At 37.1% G+C, this 19,739-nt stretch overlaps 1 protein-coding gene, 1 long non-coding RNA gene and 1 pseudogene across 2 annotated transcripts in view; 2 read left to right on the forward strand and 1 right to left on the reverse strand.

The window, feature by feature from the left end:
* The window catches only part of LOC138151006 (uncharacterized), a 92,728-nt gene extending 84,974 nt beyond the window's left edge, over positions 1 to 7,754 (reverse strand). The window contains exon 1 of the long non-coding RNA XR_011165719.1: positions 774 to 7,754. This is a non-coding gene — a long non-coding RNA (uncharacterized lncRNA). The remainder of the gene's footprint in view (positions 1 to 773) is intronic.
* Positions 1 to 19,739, forward strand: part of HMCN1 (hemicentin 1) — a 514,591-nt gene that overhangs the window by 474,344 nt on the left and 20,508 nt on the right. The window contains exons 98-102 of the mRNA XM_069074427.1: positions 9,434 to 9,496; positions 10,111 to 10,230; positions 11,185 to 11,319; positions 13,358 to 13,471; positions 14,351 to 14,476. Coding sequence (XP_068930528.1) covers positions 9,434 to 9,496; positions 10,111 to 10,230; positions 11,185 to 11,319; positions 13,358 to 13,471; positions 14,351 to 14,476 — 558 coding nt within the window. The remainder of the gene's footprint in view (positions 1 to 9,433; positions 9,497 to 10,110; positions 10,231 to 11,184; positions 11,320 to 13,357; positions 13,472 to 14,350; positions 14,477 to 19,739) is intronic.
* Positions 14,485 to 19,252, forward strand: LOC138151005 (ATP synthase subunit beta, mitochondrial pseudogene; annotated as a pseudogene).

Consider the following 19,739-nt stretch of genomic DNA (forward strand, 5'->3'; position numbering starts at 1 on the left):
CTTTAATATTCATTTTTCATAAATAGATAAACCCAGCAAAAAAATTAACAAGAAAAATAGAGTTAAATGAATTTTAATTAGAGGTAGCATGATAGAGTGAAAAGATCAGTGGGACTAGAGTTAAAGGACCTAGGTTCAAATTCCACCTTACTGTCTGTGTGACCTTGGGCAAGTCATTTAATCTCCTTGAGCCTCACTTTTTCAACATGTAAAATAAAGGGTTGGACTAGGTGATCTCTGAGTTCTCTTCTCCACTCTGGGAGCTTTGAATTGGCCCAACCATTCTGGAAAGCAGTTTGGAAAGAAAGTGATTAAAATGTCTGTGCTCTTTGATCTAGAAATCCTACTGCTAGATATGCATATCACCTCCCCCCCCCCCCCCCAGAAAGGCCAAAGACAAAATGTTCCACACACCCTAAATAATGGAGCACTTTTTTTCTGAACCCGTGAGTTACTGGATAAAATAAGTTTGACTGATCTATGGTGACTTCTAAATTGGCCTATTAAAGAATATACATATTCTTGGCATCTCATAACACTTTTGTATAAATTGATCATGTGCTAAAGCATAAAGAAAACATAAATGTGAAAAGCCAAATATAATTAAAATATTGTTTGTAAATCCTAATGCAATAAAATGGAAATGAATAGAGGAAATATGAACAAAAGATACAGACCTAAGAGGAGACTTTATAGTGATATATTAAATAAGAGTAAGTCATAAGTCACAAAAGTAATATGTTAACTATAATTACAAAAATGAGATAACATACCAAAACTTCTGGGACACAACTAAGGCAGTTCTCCCAGGAAAATTTATTTCTCTGAAAACCTAAGACTACAAAAGAGAAAAAAAGAGGGAATTAATAATATGAACATGTAACTAAAAAGATTTTTAAGTAGTCACCTTAAAACAAGTATAGAAGATAACATTTTGAAAACTAGAGGAAAAATAAATAAGCATCTCATATGAACATAGTTGTTTGCATGGTGTCTTATCCAATATAATGTGAGCTCCTTGAGGGTAAAGACCTTTTTTTTTACTTTGTGTATGTGTGTGTGTTTATGTGTATTCCCAACACTTACAACAATGCCTGTAATGTGGCATTTAATAAAGGATCATAAATTAACATTAGTAGCCTGATCAAGAAAAAGAAGGTAGAAAATCAAATTACAAAATAAAAACTAAGTTAGAAAATCAAATTACAAAATAAAAACTAAGTTGAATTTACAACAAAGTAAAAAGAACTACCAGAAACTACTATATATAGTCATATACTAACAAAACTGAGAATTAAAAGGAAATTGAAGAAAATCAACAAAAATATAAAACCTCTAAAGTGGGAAATTTCCCCTAAATAGGAAATCTAAAAAAATGTCAAAATAAAATATCAAGCAAACTGTAAATTTCCTTTTATCTTTTCTAAAAATTTGTGTTGAATAATTCTGATTTTACATCATCTTCATATCCAAAATATATGTTTATATAAACTGATTTGTAGTAAAATAAGCAGAATCAAAAAAGCAATACATTTACAGACTACAACTGTGTAAATGAAAAGACTACTTACACTGAATAATAGAGAAAAATTAATAAACGGCCCAAAGAACAGATAAGGAAAACATTTGCCCACAGCACAGAGACATAGTACTATGACAGAATGCTGTTTACAATGTCAAACACATTGTATATACGTATGTAGTATGACTCTCTCCTCCTTATATATGCTTAAGTGATTTCCTTTGCTACAAGAAAAGGTTCAATCTGGAGGAAGAGGAAGAGCCTGGTTTTGAGGGATTTCCCCCAGAAATGATAAAGGCCATCAATAAAATATACATCGTTTTGAAATCTTTAGGCATTCCCTATTGGCCATGGGGGAGGGGGGGACTTTAAATTCCTTTTCCTGGTATTCAGGGCCCTCCACAGCAGGCCCTATTTTTCATTTTCAACTTTATTTCATATTCCTTCCCTCCTCATGCCAAATTGTACTTCTCTTTGTCATACAAACCATGAGCATTCCTCCTTCCATGATATTACTCATGCTATTTTTCTCCCTGCCTGGAATTTTCTCCTCCCCACTCTTTACCAGATGAATTTCTACCCATCCTTTAAAACCCAAATTAAATACTACCTTTTTCAAGAAGCTTTCTTTGATCTTCTTGACCCTCTTTCTCAGTTCTCACAGAGCCCTTTATTTTACATCTCTGTTATCGTTCAGTGTTGGATAGTCTGTGTGTCTTATTTTCCTACTATATTGTAAGCTCAATGAGTGCACAGACTGACTATATCTTAGCTAAACTGATTCTCCCTCAGTACCTAGTACAATGCTCTTCAGTAGATACTAGAAGACACTTACATGTTTGTTAGAATGCATGAATGAGGTCTATCAGGCTTTCTCTAGCACCTTCTATAATTTGTCAGATTCTTTATAGTATTCACCCATACATACAGTGAGAAAAGCAAACTACAATACTTTTCTGCAATCTGGGAACCTTAAAAAAGAAAAAAAAGTTTTCTTTGAATTAAATATTTGTCAAAGGGAATGTATATTTCAGAATCCATTCAAAATAGTGTAAAGTTATGTTTTAGACATAACTGGTCAAATTCTGGACAAATCACAAATATTGAAGGAGCAAGAAATCAGCAGATTTGCACATCTTTCCTTGTGCCTGGAATTATTTAAAGTGATTATTTTTTTTAGACTACTTTCCCTTTGCAAATGTAGTTCATAGCAATTCATCTCTGAATTCTTTTGTGCCATGTGGTACTTTAATGTTTCTCTGGGGGTTTCCTTTTCAATTAGAAGGAGCATGCCAATTAGCTTTCTGTATTCCTATGGGGTTCTGAAGTTTCTTTAAGTATTCCATGATGTTATTTTATAGATAATAAATGTTTACATGATTTCTAGCTTCGAGCTGTGAGCCCACAAGTTAAAATGATCCATGTTGTCCTTTTTTGGTTATGTTCTCGCTTCTTCAGAATTCATCCCAGCAGATATCCCCCAGGATAATTCACATGCAGATACTTAGGAGGTAAAATGGCAAAGGAATTTGCCTCATTTGTTCTGATCCTTATTCATTGTACATATGTATGTTTTCTTCTTGAAAGTAGTTGGAGGACTTGGCTCTGTAAAGGTTCAAAATAAGAATAGTGTGGGAATGTGAATCCTTAGCACAGGGGGCTCATCATACTCTTGAAGTGTTTCTAGTGCCAGTTTCCTAAAAGGGGAACAGAGACTCAGTGTTTTCTCTGCTCCAACCATGCAATTTAGTCTCTTACCTGACAGCTACCTGCTTTCAAATCCAACCCCAACTTTCATCACACTTACACACCATCTTTTTAATACTCTCTCTAAAAAGGTTGTTGTTTTTTGAATTTCCTCAGAGATACACTGTTAACTTACAATGAAACTGTTTTTCTTGGCCAGACTGTTTGATCATCTCTATACCCAAAATGCATGCCTGAGCTCCTGGTTGCACTGCAAAGCATCACAGCCTGCCTTAAAGTCAGCTCTGTCAAAAATCAAAGCATTTCTTAAAATTAGCTAAGTAATACAAATTATGTAATGACATGACAATCAAAACTTGTCTCTCTGGCTTTTATCAGCATAATACTTAAACTGAAACATACCCCAAAAAATAGATTTCCTTCCACTTTGATCCTTTGTCTTTCTTGTCTGATCAGGGAGAGTGAGGCACCTATTAGAAATATAGGAGTATTATTCCCTCAGTCACTTTCTAATTCATTTTCTCTTCTTTTTGTGTCTCAGGGTTTTGATTGAGTAAATCATTTTTACGCATCATGGAGAAAGTTATCCCTGCTTTTTGCTAAAGCTTTCAAACCATTTTGTTGTTATTATTGTTTAGTCATTTTTCAGTCATGTCCTACTCTTTGTTACCCCATTTGGGGTCTCCTTGGCAAAGATACTACAGTGGTTAACCATTTCCTTCTTTACAATTGAGAAAACTGTGGCAAACAGGGGTAAGTGATTTGCCCAGGATCACACAGCTAATAAGTATCTAAGGCCAGATTTGAACTCAGCAACATGAGTCTTCCTGATTCCCAGTCCAGTGCTCTATCCATTGCACCACCTAGCTGCGCCCTTCATGCCAGTTATAAATCAAAATAACTTTCTATGATCGTAAATTTAATCTCCTATTTCTGAAAAATAATTGTGAGCAAAACAGATTTTGAACAGCTAATCTTAGCATCCATTCCTTCATTCAACAGACACTTATTTAACTCCTATGTGTACCTGTGTCCTAGGTGCTGTCCAAGCACTGTTATATCACTACTGAAGAAGAGGAAAGATTGAAAGCTTAACTAGTTTAGCCCTTGGCTACAAAAATTCTAAAAAATAATAAAAATAAAAAGGCATACATTCCCAAGAAGGCCTGATGATATAGTATAAAATCATATTCTTGGAGAAAGAAACTGGCTCTAACTGAATCCTGGCTCTAACATTTATGGGCTGGGTGATGTTAGTCAAGCCACATAACCTCCCTAACCTTAATTAGTTTTCTCATTTGTGAATGGAAATAGTAATTCCTTCCTCAAGGAGTTGTGAAACATTTTTTAAACTTTAAAGTTCTATAGAAATGTGACATAATATTAAAGGGAGCCTAATTAGAACCTTGAAAAAGACCCAATATATGTTGAGTGTTTGCCTAAATAGAAATGTAGTGTATTCTCTTTCTTCTTTTGGGTCACTTTTTTTTTTTGCTTTTTGGAGGGGGGAAGGTAGGGCAATTGGGGTTAAGTGACTTGCCCAAGGTCACATGGCTAGGTTTGTGTGTGTGTGTGTGTGTGTGTTAAGTGTCTGAAGTCGAATTTGAACTCAGGTCCTCCTGACTCCAGGGCCAATCTTCTATTCACTGTGCCACCTAGCCACCCCGGGTTACTTTTTAAAAATGGTCGTTGAAATATCTGCTCTGAGTTCTTTGTCCATTCACTGGAAGTCTCATGCTTTAAAAAATTGTAATCCTAATCTATCACAAACACAATGATGCCTAACCTGTATAATACTCTGGATTTTAAAGCCCTTCACAACCTAACTTCTATCTTTCCAATCTTCTTGCAATTTACTCTCCTTTACTTACGGTATGGTTCAGGCATACTTACCTTTTGGCATTCCTTTCCCATGACACTCCAGATTACATGTTTTTCCACCGGCTATCTCCATGCCTAAAATATTCTACCTCCTCCCCTCAGCCTTCTGGATTCCCTAGCTTGTTTTGAGACATCTCAGATTCTACCTTGTTCTACCCACCTTTCCTAATCCCATAACCCACTGGTAGTGCCTTCCTTCTAGATTACCTGCTATCTATATCTATATCTATAGATACATCTCAAACATCTGAATTTTTTGCATGTTAGCTCTTTCATTAAAATATAAACTTGCTGGAGGTCAGGGAATATATTTTTAACTTTTCTTTGTATCCCCACTGCTTAACAGAGAGCCTGGCATATTGTAAGTGCTCTGTCCTTTAGAATCCCTAGTGCTTCAAATAACTTCAATCAACTAGTAAACATTTATTAAGTGTCTGCTAAGTGACTGGCACTGTGCTATTCACTGGAGATACAAAAAGAGTCAAAAGACAGTCCCTGCCCTTAAGGAACTCGCTGTCTAAAGGGGGAGACAACATGCAAACAAAATATACACAAAGCAAGCTATAATCAGGATAAAGAGGGGGTAATTAACAGAGGAAAGGCACTAGAATTAAGAGGGGTTACTACCTATGACCTTTCCTGATCTTCTCTGTTTTAAGTAGTCTCTCTTACTTATTTATATATGTACCAGTTGTATTCTCTAGGAGAAAGAAAGTTCCTTAACGGAAGGGACTATTACATTTTTTTGTCTTTGTAGCACCGGTGCTTAGCATAGTGACTTATATTAGCAAATATCCAATAAATATCTGTTGAAACATATAACTAGACCCACTAACCTGTTTTACTGCTTAATAAACATTTTTGTCAGAACATTCCTTCTTATATCTAATCTAAAACTCTACTGCCACAGTTTTGTTTTTCTTGTCAAAATTTTCTTGCTATAACTAAGAAAAATTTATTATTACAATATTATGTTGTCAGGTGGGATGAGGTAGCCTACCAATCAGTCAACCAACCAACATTCATTAGCACCTACTATGTGTTCAGTACTGTGACATTCACTAGGGAGACAAAGGCAAAAATGAAATAGAGAATGTGAGAGATGACAAGGCCCTTAGTAGCCATCTGTTCCAACCCACCCACCAAGGCAATCCCCAATGGAATGTACTTCACAAGTGATCATCCAGGCTCTGCTTAAAGACTTCCAAGGAGGGAGATCTCACCACTTCTCAAAGCAAAACTTCCTACTTTGGGACAGCTGTAATTGTTAGGAAGTTTTTCCTTACACAAAAAGGAATTTGGCATCTTTGCAACTTCCACCCATTGCTCCTAGTGTGGCCCATGAGAGCCAAAGAGAACAAATCTGATTCCTCTTCCATATGATAGCCCTTCAAGTACTTGAGCACAGTTATCATGGGGTTATCCCACCTCCTAGTCTTCCCGTTCTTCACTAAATAATAAATAGGCTCATTCCCTTCAACCACTTCTCATATGTCATGAACTCCAGGCTCTTTAGCATCTTTCTCTAGTTTGTCAGTGTCCTTAAATCACAGGGACCAGAAGTAAATACAGTATGAAAGATAAGGTCTGACAAGGACAGAGTACCATGGGATTATTACCCCCCAGGTACTGGAAGTTTATCCCCTGACACAGCCCAGGACTGCATTATCACTTTTGACTGCCACCATAATGCTGATTCAATACATTGAGCTTTCACTCCACTAAAATCCCCAGATCCTTCTCAGAACATCTGCTATCTATACAATAGCTCCCCTATCATATATACGTGGAATTGATTTTTTTGTACCCAAGTGCAAGACTTTATATTTACCCCTAATGAATTTCATCCAAATAAATACAGCCTACCATTTTGCATGTGAAATCAGGCAAAACTTATATTTATGTTGACCATGTTAAAAAAAGAAAGTGAAAAGTATAATCAACCCAATGTTTTAATGCTATCAAGATCCTTTTGTATCCTTACTCTGATACCCATTGTGAGAGCTATCCCTAATTTTGTGTCATCTGGCAATCTAGTGAGTGTACCAGTTATCCTCCTTCCTAAGTTTTTGATAAAAATGTCAAACAGCATAGGGCCAAGTGGAGACCTCTGAGGTACTTCACTGAAGACTTTCTGTCGTAAGAGTTTAAATCAAAGGGAGTCTATCCTCTGGGAGTAGGGATTTAATTCTATAATTAATAATGAACAAGGAAGTCCAAAATTTTGCTCCGTGAAACTGCTTTCACAAATTATCTTCCTTGCTAGTTTTTTTTCCTTTATATATAATGAGAATGCCCTTACATTTTTAATAGGCTCAATTTTGTTTTAATTATTTTAGTTAATCAGGTCTATATCCTAAATTCTCCACGTTCAGTTTAAATCTCCAATATTGACCAACTTTCTTATTTATATAGAAAAACCTGGATTAGATGATCTTTAAGGCCTCTTCTAGAAAGACCTTAGGCTACGTATGCTATACGTTGGCGATATGCTTGCTATCATCTATGATCCCTTCCTAACCTAGTTCACCAAGCCAAACTACCTAATTGTTTTTGCTGCAAAAAGATGATTGCAGCTTTGCAAACATCAATTTAAAAGATTATTGTCCCAAAGGAAAATCACAGTGACGATGAGACAGAGCAAAGAAATATTTATATAGTTCTAAATTTCTGATACATTAACATTATTTTATGGGGATTTCTTAATTGAGAACAAGAGGAATTAATGCAGTTATTTTGTAGATAAAATGTTAAATATCTTAAAATTGCCATGTGAGAAAATGTTCATTAGGTACATTCTATGTATGTTTCACAAGATGGTGTGTGTGTTATACATATAAGAGTTGATATATAGCAAATATAATCTTTACAACTAAAAATCTCCATGCAATGAGCATGTTTTCAAACCTCTAAAAAGATAGCTTAGAATAGTATTATTTTATAGGATTTCACCTTCATATGTGTGTGTGTGTGTGTGTGCCTTTGGTAAATGTATTCAAATAAGGCAAGTTTGCAGTTAACATTTTTAGAAATTAGTCCTCTTGGCATCCTTTCCAAATATCTAGCAAAACTAGACAAAGAGAATATTAGATAAATTAACAGCACTAGCCTAGTGTTTAGGAAAGTGAGAGTTATCCTCCCCCTCCAAGAGATGACAGTACTGACCATGTATGTCCATAGACATTCTGGAGGCCCTGACTATTGGGGTATAGTCTAACTATTGTTAGATTGTAAATGGATTATATTCCTGAGCTTCCTAAGCACTTGGGGTCCTTAATAGCAAATATTTAACCACATCCCATATACACCATTCTCAATCCTTATTCAATTAAATTCACTAACATGCAAAGTACTGCAACAGGCAATTGAGATACAAAGAAGAAAAATGGGAATCTCTACCCACAAGGATCTTATAATATGATGAAGGTATATGACATGAACACAAATTATTAACCATAGATACCTTGTTATAGAAACAAAAAAGATATCTAGACAATATGTTCAAAAAAAAAGTGAATATGGAGAGATCACTTTCAGGAGATATGGTAGCTCAAATGGCCCTTGAAAGAAGCCATTTCTACAGGCAGAGATGAGGAAATGTATCTAGGCAAGGATATAGCCTTTATAAATACATGGTTGGGGAGAAGATAGTTTGACTAGAGCTTAAGAGTTTGTCTTCACAATCTAATTCCTCTGTTCCTAGTCATTTAGTCTCTAGATTTAAAATATATAGAATGATTTTTTTTTAAAAAAGCACTAGATTTGAAATCCGAGGACTTTACTTCAAATCCTAGCTCTGAGCCTTACTACCTATATAACCCTGAATAAGTCGCTTCACCCTCCTAGGCCTCAGTTTGTTCATCTGTAAATCAAGGCACTGACTCGGTGATCATTTAGCTCTAACATTCTCTGAAAGTGAAATTATCTGTTACAGCAAACTTCTTAAGGTTGCCTGACAAAAATTACTCCTATTAGGAGGAAAGTTCTGAGTAATGTTTGCAAGGGTAATGAGGACTTTGTTCTGTGCCCAATCTGGCATGTCAACAGTCATTTGATTGTTTTATAGTTACCCCTGAATAACATTTTAAAGTTTTCCTTTGACTTCATGTAAACAAATTAAACAGAAATCTGCAGCTGGTGACAATATGTCAACAGCCTCTGGATTATAGTTCATACAGTATTTAGATTAAAAACATGAAAAATTTCCCCATTAACGTGTTTTCAAATATTGTGTTGCAACATTAGTACAGTGTAGGTTGTATTAAAAAAAATGAGGTGTTTATGTTTTCACCCACCAATAAATCCTGGTTTCTTCCATGATAGGAGACAGGAGCAATCAGTGCCCTTCTGGGTTTGTGTTAGATTCAGCTGGACCCTTCTGTGCTGGTAAGTGAAAAAATAAGCATCAATTTGTCTGGTAAACTTCTCCAGGATTGGCTTCCAAGGACAGAATTGAAGTGTTTACATAGAAAACACTTGGGATGAGATAATGCGGCTGTCACATATGTGATAGCAATTGCTTAATCACCTACTCACCCAGCCTCAGAAGTGCTCAATGCTTAGAAGAGGATGATGGGCATGAGGCTGAGCCAAGCCACCCCACCTGCCCATGTATCAGGAAACCACGGAGCAGCCACAACCACAGATCAGGGCATCCAAGCATGGGGGGAACAGGCTCTTGGAGAACGGGGGCTTTGATGCAGTACATTTGTTTTTTATCGAATAGCTGATATAGATTTTAGACAACTGAACCTGTGAGTCTGAAAACCATGAAGAGCATTTGGGGCGGGGGGGGAGGAGAGGAGATTAGGGGGAAAACCTTATTTTTGGTAAGTGCTTTTAGTGTGTATATTTTAAGATGAGAGCAACCATTTAAAAAATTATTTTCCTCTTCGATATACAAGAATGATTATGACTCACTATTTAAACAAGGCTTTGATCCTAAATCCCTTTAAGTTACAGTTTTTAAATGACATTTAGATATGATTCTTTCCTTTCAGATGAAGATGAATGTGCAGCTCGAAATCCCTGTTCTCATAGCTGTCATAATGCTGTGGGAACTTATTATTGTTCCTGCCCCAAAGGCCTCACTATAGCTGCTGATGGAAGAACTTGTCAAGGTATTCACAAAGCTACAACCACTAGGGACGTTCTGACAATGACAAATATTTTCCCAAAGCTATGAAAAAAGAATAAACGTTCCAGCCTTAGCTTCTCCTCAAGTTCTGACCTCAAGTTGATGATAACAGCTCACGACTTTTAACTGTTTCACATTTGGCAAAGCATTTGTGGAAGAGAGCAGTGCGCTAGGTTTGTAATCAGAGGGTGTGGGTTATACAGGTCACCCCAAAGTCTCGATGCAGTGTTAAGCTTTAATAACCTTTAATAAACTTGAAATAATAGCACTCATTTCTACCAGGGGTTGAAGTAATGGGGGATATTGCTTCACGCACTGCCTAAGGCTTCCTTCCTCTCAAGATCACTAGCCTTGCCACTGTTGGACTAGGTCCGCAATAACTGCCACCTTAAGCAGCCTCAGAGGCAACACAGCTTAAAAATAGAGTGCTGGGCTTGGAGTCAGGAGAACCTGGGTTGAAATCCCACCTCTGACACTTACTAGCTGTGTTACCATGAAAAAGTCATGCAGCTTCCTCATTTATAAAATGAAGAAGGTGAACTATGTAGCCTCTCAGGTTCACTCTAACTCTACATCTAGGAGCCTACGAATTGCATTACTGGCAAACTGTGTCCACCAAGCTAAAATAACAAAAAAAAATCTCTGCTGCAAAATAGAGAAGAATTTAGTTTGATGACTGAAAGAAAAAAGGGAAGGAGAGAAGGTTTTATCCCACTTTCAACCTAGGAAGGAACCCATCTGTATTCAAAAGGGAGAAACTGACTACCTTATGTAATCCCCCTTTCCACTTCTGACCACTGACTAAAAAGGCTTCTTTTCAATTTTCAAATGTTTTTCTTAAGAGAAGTCTAGTAATTCGCCTCTTATCTCTCAACTTTAATATAGTTTCTTAGCTTAAGTATTCAACTTACTCCACTTAACTGAAACTTTGTTGCAGATATCGATGAATGTGCTTTGGGTGGATATACTTGCCATGTAGGTCAGGATTGTGACAATACCATTGGCTCCTATCGTTGTGTTGTCAGGTGTGGAATTGGCTTTCGGCGAACAACTGATGGGCTGAGCTGTCAGGGTATGTAAGAGAATGGAGACATTTTGTTTGATGCATATTACACACAGGTCCTTCCAGTTTAGTCAGGGAGATGAGAATAATTCAAGGTTGAATATAACCAAGTGCTAGCTTGTGTGGCAATGATAAATACTATGGAAATTTAGTGAAGTGGAAGCTAAGTTTTTTGGATGAGGTGGAACTTGGAGACAGTATAAGATGTGAATTGGAAGATAAATTAGTATACAGCATTAGAGGGAGAAAGAATAAAGAATAACGAGCACAGACAGAAATGAGGGTGGCTTGCATAAGAAACAGAAAAGCCACCAGTCAGAACAGAGAGATGGTATGGGTCATGTTGGAGTGAGAGACAAGTACAGAGGAATCAGATGATAAAAGACTTTGAATTACAGACTAATGAATCGGAATCTTTGATACAGTAACAACAATGAGCCATTGTCCCATCTTAATTAGAAAACTTACTTGATGAAAATCATGTCATAGAAGATTGTCAATGATCATCCTATACAGTGATGGTATGCTAAACAGGAGAAGTTGAGAGGACAGTTAGAAGGCTACTGTAGCAATAGTCATGAAATAATGAGTGTGATAGCAGTACAACAGAGAAGAAGGGATGAATCCAAGAGATTTTACAAAAATTCTCTTCCCCCCCTGTAGTTATCATTTCAACACATCAATAACTTTTCATAATTGAAGTTTGTCAGAGGAATGTAAGATATTTGAAGTAAAGAAGTACTGTAATTAGCATATTCTCTACATCTGTGTAACAATTGAATGGATTAGACAGTAGTTTGTCATATCTGTTACTTACAATATCAATAAAAAATAAACCTTTGGCCATTACTCACAGTGTTAAGAACACTATGCAAAGCTTAAAGGGAAATTTGAGGTTTTAGGAAGATATAGTCAGTGCACTCCAGGACCTTAATGTCTCATTGGGAAAGATTACACAGGTGGCTGTAGTAAAGTTAGAGTTCTATTATATGATAAATGCATTAGAGCAAGAGTTCTTACCTTGAGGTTTGTGAACTTGTTTTTTTTACTATTTGATGACTATATTTCAATATAATTTTTTATAATTCTGTGTATTCTATTTTATGCATTTAAAACATTATTCAAATCAGAGGTCCATTGGTTTCATCAGATCGCTAAATGAGGTCCATGACACACACCCACACAAAACAATGCTAAGAACCATTGTATTACAGGATGTTATGTTATGCCTGTTGTTATTGTGTGCCCTTCATTCTCAAAGAGAACCATCACATCAGGAAGATGATGCCATGACTTGCAAGTGAATTGGATTTAAGTGAGGGAGGGCTATGCAAAGTCACCAGCCTCACTTTCTCCCCCAGAGCCATCTGGGTCCAGTGGCAAGATACAAATCAGGATGACTGGAGATGACCCCCTGTTAGGACTAAGAGGAATAATCATTACCTATACAGAGAGATCTAGAAACTCTGGCATTTTATACAACCTCATCATCAAATCTCAATTCATTTAAAGGATAAGTATGAATTCAACAGGTGGAGAATTGAAAGAGCAGTCAAAACTAAAAGGAGCAGTGTGAGTAAAGGGTACTGTGTGTGATCCAGGCAGAGGGAGCTGTACAGTTTGGTTGAAGCATAGAGTAAATAGACAGTTTTTGTTAATTGAGTACATATGAGAAGTAAGAAAGCAGGAAGTGTCAAAGATAGCCTTTTTAAATTAAATTATTTTTAGTTTTCAACATTCTCTTCCCATAAGTTTTTAATTTCCTCCCCAAGATAGCATGCAATCTGATAGGTTCTCTACACATACATTCCTATTAAACAATGAAGATAGTCTTGACAGTACAAAATGGGAGACTGGGTAATTACTAGTGCCACAGACATGGTATTTCCCATTAGAATAATATGTTAGATTGGTTTTGAAGAAGATTTTAGAGAGAGAGATGATTATAAGTACAAATAATTGAAACAGGATATGAAATACTAAATATGTAAAATAAATATACCTGAGTCACAGCTGTTTATTCTTAATGGTTTGCTTTTCTTGATAGATATTAATGAATGTCAAGAATCTAATTCCTGTCACCAGCGCTGTTTCAATACCATAGGAAGTTTCCACTGTGGATGTGAACCTGGTTATCAACTTAAAGGCAGAAAATGCATGGGTAGGAAATGGACTCTAATTTTAAGTCCACAACTTTTTTGTAACTTTATAATGTAGCCCAAACAACTTCATACACAGCAGTGCCAGATGTATATTCAGGACATCTATTATACACAAGTGGCAGACTGACACAATGAATAGACAGCCAGCTTTGAAGTAGAGAGGATTTGGATTCAAGCCCTGCCACTAGCTAGGTGACCCCGAGCTAGTCACTTAATCTCTAGGTACACCACACAGCTTTCTAACACTGCAAATTGATGAGCAAGTACCAAATTACATTAGCTGAGTGAATTTCCCCACTGGCAGTTTCCCATACAAATGAAATCATGGTCTACACCAAAAAAAAAAAAAGTACATTATATTCATATGGTCATTTTGGAAACACTATGAAGGCAAATGCTACCATGATGTATTTTCATTACTTTACTTTCTTATTACTTTACCATCTTTTTTTAGTCTTTTTTACCTTCATAATCTATACTTTCTCATTGCAATATTACTGTAGTGTTTTTGGTGGCTTCTTTGGAGATTTGCAGCATCAAGGTATATAAATCATATATCATTTGAAATTAATAAGGATTAAATAAATTCATACTATGTCAAGCCTAAGTCTACATATATAAGCATTTATAGTAATCATACTTGATATCTACATGTTTCTGTATTTGTTCAAAATAATTACATCATCTGATTTGATTTTAATCTCAACTCTGAGAGATAGTACTGTGGTAGAAATGAGTCTTATGGGCAATGAGGTTCATTGGTTGAGATTCATGTTGGTTTATATGGTGGTGTTGTTTTTGGCAACCTAAGCTGCTTATTATTCCATATAGGAAGGAATGCCATTCTCAATTTGAATTATTTTCCTTCTTTTATCAAGATGTGAATGAATGCAGACAGAATGTATGCAGACCAGATCAGCATTGCAAAAATACACGTGGTGGCTATAAATGCATTGATCTTTGTCCAAATGGAATGACCAAAGTTGAAAATGGAACCTGTATTGGTAGGTATATGAGCATTTTCATAGTCAAGATACATGTCAGAAGGTTGATCATCACCAAGCCAAGTAAGCAATTTAGTTTTTAAAATATTTAACAAACTTAATCTCAGAGGCAAATAATCCCTTTAATTTTGGGGACCAGGAACTAAAACTAGTTTTTCTCTTAATTTCACATCTATTAGTAAATGTACTTTCTTTTGTCAGACATGAGATAACGAAGATTTTGAGATTCTATCAACAAGACTCAAAAGGAATGCAGGTCGTTAGCAGTTTTTCAGTGAGCATAAAACATGATTCTTGGAAGAACTGTTATTTTTATCCCCAGTTATAGTCAAGGAACAAAGGGATAAGGGGGGAAATGTTTTCCCTGAATGAATATCTCTAATTTATGGCAGATTTTAAGTGCCCCCAAAGGTACAAATTAAATTGTTTATCTATTCACAGGAGGTAGAAATTATGCCCCGTTGGGAGGGATTAGGAAAAGTTTCATAAAAGAGGTGACATTTGAACTGAATCCCAAATCATGAGTGGGATATTTACCAGTAGAGATGAATTATAGTCAGAGGGAACAATATTAACAAAGTTAGAAAACTGAGAAAGTATACTGTATATATGAGAAAAAGCAAGTCGTCTGGTTTGACTGGAGTGTAGGGTGTTCTTTGTAGATAGTAATAAATAAGACTAGAAGTATTCTCAGACCTGCAGAAAGCCTTGAATTTGAATGACAGATTATAAAGAATTTGAACTTAATGTGTTCAGTGATGGGGAACCATTGGAGGTTCTGAGTAGAATAGCTTGATCAAAGGTGTGTTTAGGCAACAATAATTTGGCAGCATCCTACTCCAATGCCTCATTGTACCAAAGAAGTAATCTGGGTTCTCAAAGGCTTTGCCAACAGAGAAGTGCTAACAGGTTCTACCTTTCTAGGAAGGCTTCAAGCATCATTCCAGCAGCATAATACATCTGCTTTCTGACCAAAGTCTCACTAAATAACTATGGAGATTTTACTACCTACTGGGAAAACAAGATAATAAAATAATCTCTACTCTTAAGAAACTTGCATCTTTTTTAGAAGAGACATTTACACAAACAAAATAAATACATGGTAACTGAGGAAGAAAAAAAAAACACTAACTGCTGGGGTGTCTGGAAGGAAGCATGACCTCTCATCATCTATAGCCCTCTTCAACTACCTATCATTACTAGTAGGCAGGCCATTTAGTTTCAAATTCTTTGGTGGTGGCAACCCACAAAACAAAATTATGAAATAACTTTCAGTCCTGTGTGTCTCTTTTTATTCTACAGTGATGGTAACAGAGTCACAGAATAGAGGATGGAAGATGCAAAAAAAAAATCACAGTTTTTGGACCATCAATTAGTTTTAACTTAGCTGTTGGTACTCAAAATATAAGGTTCTTAACTAATGATTAATGAATATACATTCAGACTGGAGGAATTAATTATATAAATCTTGACATTCTTGAAGTTAAAAAAAAAACTGAAGAATCAAGAAAGTTAGCGATAAATAAATGGAAAGATGTTTCACAGTTTCTCCTTAGAGAAGTAAAGAAAGAATGTGGAAAGTTTGGTTTTATCATGCATCCAAAGGCAGTAAGAAACAAATTCAAGAGACATTGGATCATTTTGTATTATAATGCTCATTATATTATATATATTCACAAAGAGCATACCATAAAAATAATTACAATTTTTGCATTGAAATCTATTCCAAAAGATGAAGTCAAGAAATATGAAGAATTTGATAATGCCCTCCAAGTTAAATCAATATCTACTTTGATACTTGTTGACTTTAATACAAAGATAGGAATAAATCAAGATTGTAAAAAGGTTTGGAAAACATTAATAAGGAATAAGTGATGAGTCAAAGACTTGTAGACTGCACAGAAGCCTCATGATTATATAACATAAATGCATTCTGTGAGAAAAGAATCAGAAGGCACTGGAGAAGGTAATTATCCAAAAAACACTACAAAAAATGAAATGCTCTATTTTAACAGATTACAGCATGCTAGACACAGTGTAGTACAATGGGTTGGGTGGCAGAGACCTAGCTTTGAATTTATGGCTTACTAAGGGTTGTTGACATCCGCATACTCCTTTGACCAATTGGGACTGTTAAGGAGTCCCCTAAACTTGTCTTTTTGAGTTTTTATATTTTCCAGAAACACTGGACCCAGAGTATGCAGGAAGCCCTGAATGTGTCAAGCCACCAAAACTCCAAACCACCCCCAGAGCTGACAAAATTTGCACGCCAAGCTGGATTCCCTGTTTGTCCTTGGGAGGCAAGGCAGGCATGAATCAGTTTATGTCAGGCTGGGAAAGGGGGTTTTGCAAATAGGCAGACCCTCCTAGCTTCATAGTCCAGGGTTCCCAAGGGAAGAGAATGTGCCTTTTACCATCACCTCGTTCCCTCCTCTCAGGAGGGGTTACTGTACCTTCCCCCCCTGCCATGCTCCTTGCTGTTCTCTCCTACTCTTTTTGTTGTACTGTCATAAATATATGAACTTCTTTAAGGACTTAATATTTTGGGTTCCACATTCCTGTTCATTTCTCTTGTAATAGACCTGGTTTTCATATAAGTCTTGTAGCATTGTGATTGCCTACTGACAGGCTGTGCCACTGTGATTTTGGGCAGATCACCTAAACTCACTAGAACTTATCTTCTTCATCTGTAAAATAAGGGTATTGAATTAGATGACACATCTCTAAATCTATGATAAAAAGAACTCATGTAGAAAGACTCATTAATGAATCAGTTGTCCCTGTAAATTGGACCACTGATTTGCTAGAACAAAGACCAAAATGAGTACAAAGCTAGAAGAATAGGTTCAGTCTCTCCCCAGACTCCACCATGTTGGGGCTGTTGAGCCACGCTGCCACAGCCTTGGCCTCAGGTGCCTTTCAGGGCCTCGGTGCCGTTGCCCCAGACCCAAACCTTTTTGTGGGCAGCCCACGCAGCACTCCAGCAGGCCCGGGACTATTCGGCCTTGACATCCCTCACCCCTAAGAGCGGGCAGCCAGCAGGTACATCATGGCAGTCATCAGTAGCATGGTGGACATGCAGTTTGATGAGGGGCTCCCTACCATCCTCAATGCCCTCAAAGTGCAGGACAGGTAAACCAGGCTGGTTCTGGAGGTAGCCCAACATTTGGGTGAGAGCACAGTCTGGACCATTGCTATGGATAGTACTGAAGTCTTGGTGAGAGGGCAGATGGTCCTGGATTCTGGTACCCCAATCAAAATCCCTGTGGGACATGAGAATCTAGGAAGAATTATGAATGTGACTAGAGAGCCTATTGATGAAAGGGGTCCAATCAAAACCAAATAGTTTGCTTCAATTCATGCCGAGGCTCCTGAATTCATAGAGATGAGTATAGAGCACGAAATCCTGGTCACTGGTATCAGAGTTGTGGATCTTTTGGCCTGCTAAGGGTAGCAAAATCGGTCTATTTGGTGGTGCTGGTGTGGGAAAGACCATATTTATTATGGAACTAATCAACAATGTTGCCAAGGCCCATGGTGGTTATTCTATGTTTGCTGGTGTTGGTGAAAGATCCTGAGAAGGCAATGGCTTGTATCATGAGATGACTGAGTCTGGTGTCATCATTCTGAAGGATGCCACTTCCAAGGTAGCATTGGTATATGGCCAGATGAATGAACCACTTGGGCGCTCAGGCTCAGGTAGCCTTGACTGGCCTCACTGTGGCTGAATACTTCAGAGACCAAGTGAGTCAAGATGTACTACTTTCTGCTTTACTAGGCAGAATCCCCTCTGCTGTCAGTTACCAGCCCACTTTGGCCACTGATATGGGCACCATGTAGGAAAGAATTACGTCAACCAAGAAGGGTTCCATCACCTCTGTGCAAGCCATCTATGTGCCTGCTGATGACTTGACTGACCTAGCTCCTGCTACCGCTGTGCTGCCCCAGCCCAGTGCTGAGCTGGGCATTTACCCTGCAGTGGATCCTCTGGACTCCACTTCTCGGATCATGGACCCTAACATTTGGCAATTATCACTATGATGTTGCCCGAGGTGTGCAAAAGATTCTGCAGGACTATTAGTACCTTCAGCACATCACTGATATCCTTGGTATGGATGAGTTGTCTGAAGAAGACAAGTTGACAATGTCTCAGGCCAGGAAAATCCAGTATTAATTGTCACAGCCATTCCAGGTTGCTGAGGTATTCACAGGACATGTGGGGAAGTTGGCACCCCTGAAAGAAACCATTAAGGGATTCCAGCAAATCTTGGCAGGTCAGTATAACCACCTCCCAGAGCAAGCCTTCTATATGGTCAGATCCATTGAAGAAGCCATGACAAAAACTGAAAAACTGGCTGAAGAGCACTCATGAGGAGTCACCTTCATCTGCCACACATCCTTCAATTTCAGTTGTCTAAGCAAACTACACAAGAACTTTGGTTGGGAAATCTATGTACTGTCTGAAGAATAGTTAAATTTTTTAATAAAATGTACATCTCACAGCCCATTTTGTATGTCTGGGGAGAGTACCAAAAGGGGAGAGTGGATGTTAGAATTGTATGAGATGAGCTAATCATCATGTTCACTTTTCTGGTTTCCATATCTTTATTCTTCTCTAAGACAAGATGAATATACTTTATGCCTACACAAGGTTTTCAGGGCAAAGTCCCTAAACAAAAGCATTGAAGTACTAAGGTGGATCACTAGAACAAAACAAAATAAAACAAAAGCTAGAAAAATAAAAATGAGATGACACAGTGGTCAATATCATAGTTTCATACAGAAGTGTAAATGATGTATAAAAATTGCAGTAACAAGGAGAGCAAAGGAGCCCAAAAAGTACCTTCAGAAGTAAACGTTTGATTTACTTACCAAGAAAGATGTATGGCAGTCAAAGGTGGTACTCATTTAGAAAATAAACTCATTTGTAAACTCATGGAGAGAATGGTGGAAGATTGTGAGCAGTATTGCCTCATAAAATGCAGAGAAACAATGTAGGGTAAAACAGTTTAATGAAAACTTGGCTGGAGGCTTTACAAAGCAAAGTCCTCCCACGGAAATTTAAAGATGAAGCTAGAGGAAGTATAACAAACAGATGGAAGATGGAAAAGATTTGCAAATATTTTTTTATAAATCTTTTTTACCATCAAAGACAGTAAACTCCACACTTGGAATTAAGCATTTTGGTTCTGAATGTGCTTATACAGGTAGTACAAATGTTAGAAAAGATAATAAACATGGCAAAAGCAGCTGGACTAGACAT

Source organism: Petaurus breviceps, unplaced genomic scaffold, assembly GCF_028583685.1.
Source record: "Petaurus breviceps papuanus isolate PSGF00001 unplaced genomic scaffold, PetGlider_PUasm1.0 90895, whole genome shotgun sequence".
In the NCBI taxonomy this organism is placed as follows: Eukaryota; Metazoa; Chordata; class Mammalia; order Diprotodontia; family Petauridae; genus Petaurus; species Petaurus breviceps.